General features: G+C 39.4%; 1 protein-coding gene across 3 annotated transcripts in view; it reads right to left on the bottom strand.

Annotated features, from left to right (window-relative positions):
• Naa30 (N(alpha)-acetyltransferase 30, NatC catalytic subunit) overlaps positions 1–9,675 on the bottom strand; it is a 21,920-nt gene extending 12,245 nt beyond the window's left edge. The window contains exons 1-3 of one of the 3 annotated variants that reach the window (XM_029566664.1): positions 8,855–9,675; positions 4,501–4,624; positions 1,581–1,642 (exon numbers count right to left, since the gene is read on the bottom strand). In XM_029566664.1, the coding sequence (XP_029422524.1) occupies positions 1,581–1,642; positions 4,501–4,624; positions 8,855–9,640 (972 nt within the window). In that variant the 5' untranslated portion in view covers positions 9,641–9,675. Of the gene's footprint in view, positions 1–1,580; positions 1,643–1,991; positions 2,769–4,500; positions 4,625–8,854 lie in introns of those variants that run through there. The other 2 variants (XM_008839521.3, XM_008839522.3) reach the window with 2 other exon arrangements.
• Positions 9,676–9,719: the final 44 nt, after the last annotated feature.

The raw sequence follows: 9,719 nt of genomic DNA on the forward strand, positions 1-9,719 counted from the left end.
ATGGCAGCTACAAACTGTCCTTAACTCCAGTTCCAGAGGAATCCGAAGCCCTCTTCTGACCTCCGCGGCATTACACGACATGGGTGCACTCACATACATGCAGGCAATACATTCATACACATAAAATAAAAATAAAATATATTTTTTTAAAAATCCCCGTACCCTCTTAGAATTTTTGAAGAAAAGCCAGTAAAAAACATTTGATAAGTACATAGCTTGTTTCATAGATAGCATTTAGCATAACTCATAAAAGGCTTAACCCAAAGAACAAAATACTCTTTGGCCCTAGCATCCCTATTCACAAGAAATGACTCTCAGTAACAGCAGACCAAAATATAGCCTATAAAGACATTTCCAAAGTATTAAGCAACACAGACACACTGATGAACTTAGGTAATCCAATTCAATTACCTCCTGCAAAACTTAGCACCAGTCATGCAAATCACTTGAATTTTTGCACCTTTTCCCTTCAGATCATGAAAGCTGGGAAAGATGTGAGATCTGTCACCTGTTAATTACTACCAGGAGTAAAATTCAGTATCTTCCTAGGATTTCACTGTGCTACACAGTATGTCTATAGGTCTTGTCTCATACTATATTTGGTGTGATCTATTAAAATACACACATGAACTAGAAGTCTAAGAATACTATGCAATCAATCTACATTTTCAAGGAAAAGTATTAAGACAGTGTTAAACAAATGTGATTATTATTGTAGGACAATGAATTGTATAGTTATTACACTTACATAATATCCTTAGAAAATGAGAAAGTGGATATTAGCTGTCAGTGAAAAGAAGGACAGAGTTGAAGAGCAAGACGATGGTAGGGGGAACTTTGTAAATAAAAATCACACAACACACACTCACACACACACACTCTCAATGGCTGTATAAATTTTATACCAAAACACCCACTTTAGCAGGGTGCACCTCTATAATCTAAGAATTCAGGAGGCTAAATCAGGAGACTAGCAAATTCAAGGCCAGCTTGGACTACACAGTAAACTCCAGACCACCCTGAGATAGAGAGACCCTGTCTCATTTATAAAAATGCTTATTAAGGTCCAAATCTGTTGGGGGTGGGAATCACCTAATTTCACATATTTTGAGAACTTTCTAAGGCATATCTGCCCTCCAACAACAAAGTTAATTATACCCAGGCATAGTGGTACATGATTCTAATCCCAAAACTGAGGAGGCAGAGGCAAGAGAATCACAAGTTTAAGGCCAGCCTAAGAATTTTTTTAAAAGGACAATTGCCATTTGTATTGTGCATAAAATTACTAACACAATAACAACTCTGCTCCTCCTTGTTCACTGCTATTATATCATGTTTGGACTATCAGCTATTTACTTTGCATGTTTAAGATTTCACCTTCATATTTTAAAGAAATTCAACTCCCATTGTATCTTAAAATTCACTGTAGGTCAAAATTATTGTTGTTTCTAAACAGAATTTTCTCCACAAGCTGAATTTATGCAACAACTCTACAATGAAACCTGAAGTATTATTACTACAGGATATTTATGAAATATATCCAGCTGCATACTGTCAAAGATAACAGCATTAATACTTACACTTACCTCATCGCAGTCTCCTTCAACCATGGCATATATAGCTTTCTTTACCAAGTTAGTACCTAGAATATAGATCTGAGTATTAATGAAGGAAAAATATAATTAGTTTCTTAAAGAATCTAAATTATGATACTCATAATAGCATAGAAATGTCAAATATTAGGTTTTTAAACTCTAAGGGTGAAAAAAAAAACTAAGCTGAGAGAAACCCATGGAACCTTCACATAGTAATAAAGTACTCCAGGAAAGACCTATCTCCATATATACTCCTTTTTCACAGATGTCATTATTTTCCCTAAGTAGGAGTCTATTGTATTCTCTGAAGTTATGAGAAAACATTAAAAAAAAAAAAAAAAAAAAAAAAAAAAAAAAAAAAGGCAAGATACAGGATTAAGAGTAATCCAGAATTCTGTAAGCTGGCAAGAACTTACTACATAACCTGAACTGACTTTGTCCAGTAGCATTCACACCTCTGGACACAAGGCATAAGACAGTCTTGAAAGAACTGCTCATGTCCACACCACAGTAGGTAGGCCAGGACACAATCAGCTCTTTAAACCTTACAGTGAGCCTAGGTACAACAAAGTCAGGTACTCTCAGTAATGGCATCGGTATGTCTAAATTATCTAATACATTAAAAGGAAAAATAACTACCAAAAACAATTTTAAGAAAGACAAACTTTATTTTTAAAATCTCTTCATTTTCATTCAAGCTAGACATGTAAGTGTACAAGCATTTCATGGGCCACACAAAATATGCCAGGCTGCAACCTTGAAGATACTGGTATCTATCCTTGGAACTTGCCAAACAAGTGTCTATTGTTCATCATAAGTCTTTCTCAGCTCTTCCCAAAGCAAAGAGTCAACAAAATTCATTAAAAGTTTTAGTAGAGATGGGTGTAGTTAAGCATGTCTTTAATCCCAGCACTCATGAAGAGGAGGCAGGCGGAGGATCTCTGAGTTTGAGGCCATCCTGGTCTGATACCAAGTTCCAGGCCAGTCAAAACTAGGTAGTGAAACCTTGTCTCAAAAACAAAAATAAAACAAAATTAATTTTTTTCTTAGTAGAAAGTTGTACCACTATACAAGAACAAAGTCAGTTAAATCCCATAAATTGGCTCAGCACAATGGCACATGACTGCAATCCCAGCTACTTGGGAAACTGAGGCAGGAGTATTTGCTTGGGTCCTGCAAAAAAAAAAAAAAAGCCAGTCTGGGCAACATAACCCAGTCTCAAATAAACAAACCTTAACATAGTAAACATTTTAGTAATTTCTCACGGCATGACTTTGAAAATCTTAAATATAAGAATTATATAATAACATCCATATTCTTTAAGCTACAAGTAACAAAACTGCCAATAAATACTGGTGGCAGCATCAAATATTATTTCATGAACGCTTACTTAAATACATATATCCCAGAATTTGACACATGCAGATAAGTGCTTCTCTACCTGATCTTCCATCATGAAAAAAAGAGCCAGTAGGTACTAGACACTAGAATAGTAGTACTAACTAAGGTTACATCACAGGCAACAGGGAAAGTTTCAACCCCATCAGATAACAAGATTTCTTTAGAGGACTATGTATCTGCTTTTAAACCATTCAGATGAGCGTAATGACTTTTAAAAATCACTGGTATAAGACTGACTGTAAGCTGGGCCTGTAGGATGGGTCAGCAGGTAGAGGCACCTATTGCTAAGCCTAATGACCTGAGTTTGATCCTGGGACCCACACGGTAGAAAGAACTGACTCCCAGAAGTTGTACTCTGATCTCCACATGTGCACCACAACACAGGTTTGTTTTTCCTGTGGACTGTGATGTAAGCCTAGTGGCATGCCCACACGCCACACATAGACACAAAAAATAATAAACTTAAAAAAAAAAAAAAAAAACCTAACTATGCTAGGAAAAGTAGATCCAAGAAAGAAGTGGAAAGAAGTAGGAAAGATCCAAGAAAGAAGTAGGAAACAATTATCTTCTCCTGGGCTACCAAATTACAATAGGTGTGATGACTAGCATTAGGTAATGGTAACAATTACTCCATAATTTTGGCTTGAAGTTCACTGAAATTAAGAATAAACAGCTGGCTTGAAGGCTGGGCTCCAATGCCCTCATAACTATAAAAATTGGCAATGATTTTTGCAGTACTTAGTATAATGCAAAGCACTGTGAATATGATTTTAAATTTGGTGGGCCGGGTGTGGTGGCGCACGCCTTTAGTCCTAGAACTTGGGAGACAGGCAGGTGGATCGCTGTGAGTTCAAGGCCAGCCTGCACTACATAGTGAGTTCAGGACAGCTGGGACTACAGGGAGATCCTGTCTCAAAAAGACCAAAAAAAAAAAGTTTGGTGAAAATTGATCACCTGCTACTTTTTAAAAAATATCTCTCAATGCCGGGCATAGTGGCACATGCCTTTAAGCCCAACACCTGGGAGGCAGAGGCAGGCATATCTCTTTGAGTTCAAGGCTAGCCTGGTCTATATAGCGAGTTCCAGGCCAGCCGGAGCTACAGGGAGACCCTGTCTCAAAAATACAAAAAAACAAAAACAAAAACCTCTCAAAACATTAATTTAAAAAACTTATTTTAAGAATTTTTTGAAAACAAGTTGAAATAAAAACAATCTTAGGGACAGCAAGATGGCTTAGCATGTAAAAATAACTTGCCTTGCAACCTGATGATGTGAGTTCAGTTCCCAAGACCCACTGGGAAGGGAACTGACTCCCTAAAACTGTCCTCTGACCTCCACGTGCTTGCCTGTATACAGGTACACACACACACACACACACACACACACACACACCCCTTTTTCCTCCTTACCTTGAAGTTCATTTCTATTTTTTACATTTTAAGTCTTCTGTTTCAAAACACACAAAAAAGTATTCACCCTTTTAGTGAAATAATGTTCTCCTTACCGATGCCATTTCTTCTGTACTTGGAATCCACGGCTAACATGGCTATATAACCTCTGCGGAACATCTTTTTGTGCATATCCAACTTGCAAACGATGGCACCTACACACTCCTCCCCTACCATAGCCTTGAAAATAAACAAACAGTTATGAAGAGCACACTGCCTTCAGACAGCACAAAATTACCAAGGGAAAACAGCAAACAACCCTTGGTCAGCATTGAGGTAGGAAGAAATGAGAAAGCCGCCAAGACAGCAATCACAGAAGTTCCAGACATCTAAATCTCAAAACTCTTCAAATATTCTCAATTTTTAAGATCTCAACTTCCGTTAGAACATGAATCTTTAAAATTAATTTTTCTTTTATGTGAATGAATGTTTTGCCTGCATGTACGTAAGCAGACCCTTGTCATGCAATGCCCCAGAAGGAATCAGATCCACTGGAACTGGAGTTATGGATGGTTGTTGGCTACTATGTGAGTGCTGAAAACCAAACCCAGTTCCTCTGCAAGAGCAGCCAGTGCTTTTAAGCACTGAGCCATCTCTACGGCCCCTGAAACATGAATTTATACGCTTATTAAAGCCTAAAAGGGAGGCGGAACTAAGATTTTCATAAGGTAAATACGCAAATACTTTATGAATTATACATGAAATGCCAATAATTTACAATTTGCAATAAGGACCTACTTAAATTTTGGGAAGAGAGAGTAAATGAATAAACTATATTAAAGACAAACTCTACTCATTAGAACACAGTAAAATATTGTACAATTTTCCCATCAGTAGAGTATTACAAGCTTTTAGTTTTAATAAAAGATAAACATAAAACATAATATATACCTAAATATTACACCTGGGAGTTAACTTTTGATCAAGAAAAAAGTACCAAAAATTTTTTTCAGAAAAAAGGCTTGTTTAGAAGGTATTACTTAGTTCACACTTAAGAGGTTTTTGCTACTTTAGGACTACAAAAACTACATATATGATAGTCTCATTTTCAGGATACTCCTGACAGTATGGGTCACTGTCATAAAGTTCCTAGAATTTCAACAGCTTGTACTTCTGAGGCTCAGGCATGAGGATCTTTGTCAAAAGGATCTTAAGTTCAAGGCCAGCCTGTTCTACAAAGCAAGACCCTGTCTCAAAAAAGAAAAACTATAGTTTAAATTCCAATCTTTGTATTAATATAACAGGTCTTTCTACTTCAATGAAATTGTCAGGTTTGTCAGCATGTTAAAAGCTAAATGTTAAATGTTAACTCCTCGTTTAAAAATTTCCAGTGTCATCACTGCAAAAGTTTTTCACATGTTCCAACACTGCTTAAAAGCTCTAATAGTGTACTCTGAGAAATATTAGGATAATATCTCAACAAGCAATGTTTTTGTTTTATAAATTAACTTTCCAGAAACAACTATTTCAATAACAAAAACAGGAATTAACAGGGTTAAAACAGGGTTAAAAAATTAGTAAGTACAACATATACTTTTAACACCTATTTTAACTTGAATTTATTATAACATTTTATGATCCATTATTTATAAATTTCCTGAAATCTCTTTTTTTTTTTTAACAAACCATGGAGAAATATTTTTAGGCAAGATAATTCTAATCCATTTCACACAAACCTGAATTAGGTATTTAAAAAAAAAAAAGTCCTTTTGAAGGTATAGTAAACTCAATAACCCATACTATTCATTTCTATTTCATCACATATTTCAAAATTATTCTGGGTCAATAAACCCCTACAAATTTCTATTTGGTTTTTCATTCACAACAAATGTTTATTTCTTTTTTTTTAATTAAATTTTTTTTTCTTTTTTGGATTTTTTGTTTTTAATATATTATTTTTATTTTTATGTGTATGAATGTATTGCCTGCATGTATGTGAGTACACCCATGTCATGCAATGCCGCGGAGGTCAGAAGAGGGTGTTGGATTCCCCTGGAACTGGAGTTAAGGGACAGTTTGTAGCTGCCATGTGGGTGCTGGGAATCGAATCTGGGTCAAGAGCAGTCACTGATCTTAACCGTTGAGCCATCTCTCCAGCCCCGTGTTGGTTCCTTTTAATTGTAAACCTGACGCAACTGAGACTCATCTGGGAAGGGAGTCCTCAAGACAGATCGTCTAGAGCAGGTGGCCTATGAGGACCCAAGTTCGAGTCTCAGCACCCACTAACAACTGTCTCTAACTCTAGCATCCGACTCCGCCTTCTGACCTCTGTGGGCACTGCACAATACCGGTGCACTAATACACATGTACACAATACACTCATACACACAAAATAATAAATTTTTTTAAGTTGGGCCTAGATTACCTCTAGGGTCCTTTTGGATATGATTTAAAATACAAAATATTTGTATTTTTTAAAATTAGTTCTTAGGGGAAATTCAAATTGAAACCATACCAATATAAAAGATCTAGTTGTAATTTGCCTCTGTTGCTTAACTAGTTTTATTTTTCAATATTTCCAGATTCAATTTCATTCTTCCATATAAGAAGTCTTATGGGCCAAATACTTGTGCTGATCTCAACTTCTAGATAGTCATCACTTAATATTAAACTTTGGCTAGTAAAAGGTGACATATAAATTAACTAGTCAATTAAGGAGGGTCTAATAAAAATCAAGACTGAATTTACTAAGATTACCACAGTCTAAATGGGCAGAGAAACTGACACAGGTCTAAAAGCACATTCAAAAAACTGACTACATGTCATATACACATAACTACTCTCTGAAACTGATGGAAAAAAAATATCTATTTCAATTTTTGTATATAGTACTGCTGATTAAACCCAGGGAGGGCCTCAAGAATGTGAGGCAAGCCAGTGGTACCATTGAGCTACATCCCCAGCTCTATTTGAATTTAAAATGACTTACTACAAGTTTTTTTGTGGTTTAACTTACAGTTAAATCAATCCACAATGTTTAGCAACAGTATTTGATAACATAATAGTGCTTTAAGTCACTAACCCATATTCACTGACACATCTTATAACTTCTATTTTGATAGAACGCAAGAATCCTGAAAAAATATTTTCTGGAACACAAAATAGTACCTAAAATTCAAACAAATGTGCTAAATTAAAGTTTAAGCAACATTAACACAGAAACTAGTAAAACTACCATTATCTACCATATTCAGGTTCTACTTTTGGATAACCACCAAACTGTAGAAACAGACAAGACCTCTGAAGTATTGTCAAAACATAATGCAATGAAGTTTTGAGTGCAACTAAGTCAAGGTTAAAACAATAATTATGAGTGGGACCTTTTCTCTTCACATATAAAAATTCTTAAGAGTGCTGTCAATCACCTTTAGTAAACTTCAATGAAAAAGAACAATGTCTTGTGTTCATGATACAAAGCATAGACTGCAGTCAATATTTAAGTTAAAGGTTCATAGAGGCTGAAATTTCTCTACTACTATAGAGAAATTACTGGTGCTAGGAATGTAAATTTAAAATAATTATTCAGCTTATCCCAACAGTTAAGTCTGTTTGGCTTACATATAGGTAAAACTTTGGTGGGTTATACTCCAAACAAGCAAGAGGTACCAACTTGTGAGCTTGTCTTTGGCTACACTTTCTTAATCATCAGATTTCACACTTGTTTCCTGCATTCCACAAAAGGGTATTCTGTTAAGTCAGGAATCTTTTAGCCACTAGAAGTTAGTAGCACTTTCTGCTACCGCGCACCAGAAAGCAGACTGACAACTGCTGACTGTCCTGTTGAAGGAAACCACCTCCATGATGAACCAACATGCTTCTAAGATTGAATTCTCCCATGTGGCCACAGCAAGTTTACTGACAATCATGTTCACCAAAACATGTTTATGCATATATTCTTCCCTGATTATGGCTGTGCCTGAGTCATTAATAAGGCCTGTATCTGAACAGAACCATGTTCAAATTAAATCACTGCAAAGTGCGTTGAAGAGGAGGGAGGGTTATTAAGGACGGTTAAACATGACTAGAAGCTAATGTACACAGGACATAACCCCCCCCCACCCATGTACATGCTCTGTACAGGCCTGCTGCGTTTACATCGTTAACAAGTTAACCCAGATCGCCAGCTCTTACCTGTACAGAGGACAACCCCCCCCACCCATGTACATGCTCTGTACAGGCCTGCTGCGTTTACATCGTTAACAAGTTAACCCAGATCGCCAGCTCTTACCTTCCAAACAGTTCCACTCATATCTAGGGTCGTACGCACGAATTTTAGCACTTCCCATGTGTACGGTACTAGGAAAATGCAGGATGCATCCATCCACTGCCACACACCGGGCCCACACACTCCCTGCACTGCATGGCCTGGACCTCGGCTGACCTCACCCTGTTTTCATTCCATCCACTTACCAAGAAACACAGCTGTGGCCAGTTGTGGATAAAATATCTATAGGTATAAATGGAGTAGGGTTCAGACAGATCTTTGGTGATCAGTCTCATGATATCGGGCATCTGGAGCTCGGATTCATAGCGGACGTATCGTATCGTCCGATCCTCCCCGGGCTCGGCCTCCCTGCCCGGGGAGCTTCTTAAACTGCAGCTGGCGGTCAGAGACGAAGACAGCAGCCGCACCTGCCCGTCGTCGTCGTCGTCGTCGTCCTGCTCGGTGCCCTCCGCCAGTCCATTGCGGGCTGCCGTGGGGTCGCCCGCCGCCGCTTGGGGCCGGCCTGGGAGCGCAGTTCTCGCATTGTTGGGGAGCGAGTGGGGAGGTCTCTCGCCCGAGTGTCCCCCGGCTCCTTTTGTGGCAGTCACTCTGGGGGCCCGGTCGGGGGTGGCTGTGGCCGCCTCAGCCGCACTCAGGACCTTGCTCTTGAGCGAGGCGGCAGCCCGGAGGTGTCGCAGTTCGGGACCGATCAATCCGTTGAGCTGCTGCTGCTCCAGAGGCGCCTGCGGGCAGCGGAGGCACGGATGCGCGGTGGCCGTGGCCTCGCCACCCGCCGGGCTCCGGCCGCCGCCTTCGTGCTCCTCGTCGTCGTCGTCGTCCTCGCTGCAGCAGGCGAGCGCGGCCCCCGCCGGGAACGGACAGCGGGGCTCGGCCGCCGCCGGGGCGGGAGGTACTGGTGGTGGGAGGAGGCTGCTAGGCCCAGGCGGTACCTCCGCCATCCTAGAAGCGACACAGCCGAGAGAGGAGGCCATGAGAGCGGGCCGACCGGCGCCAGGCGGCGCGGGCCGGGGGCGGCCGAGGCGGGGGGAACAAAGGCAGAAACCGTCCCTC

The sequence above is a fragment of the Nannospalax galili genome, unplaced genomic scaffold, assembly GCF_000622305.1.
Source record: "Nannospalax galili isolate Female #2095 unplaced genomic scaffold, S.galili_v1.0 scaffold336, whole genome shotgun sequence".
In the NCBI taxonomy this organism is placed as follows: Eukaryota; Metazoa; Chordata; class Mammalia; order Rodentia; family Spalacidae; genus Nannospalax; species Nannospalax galili.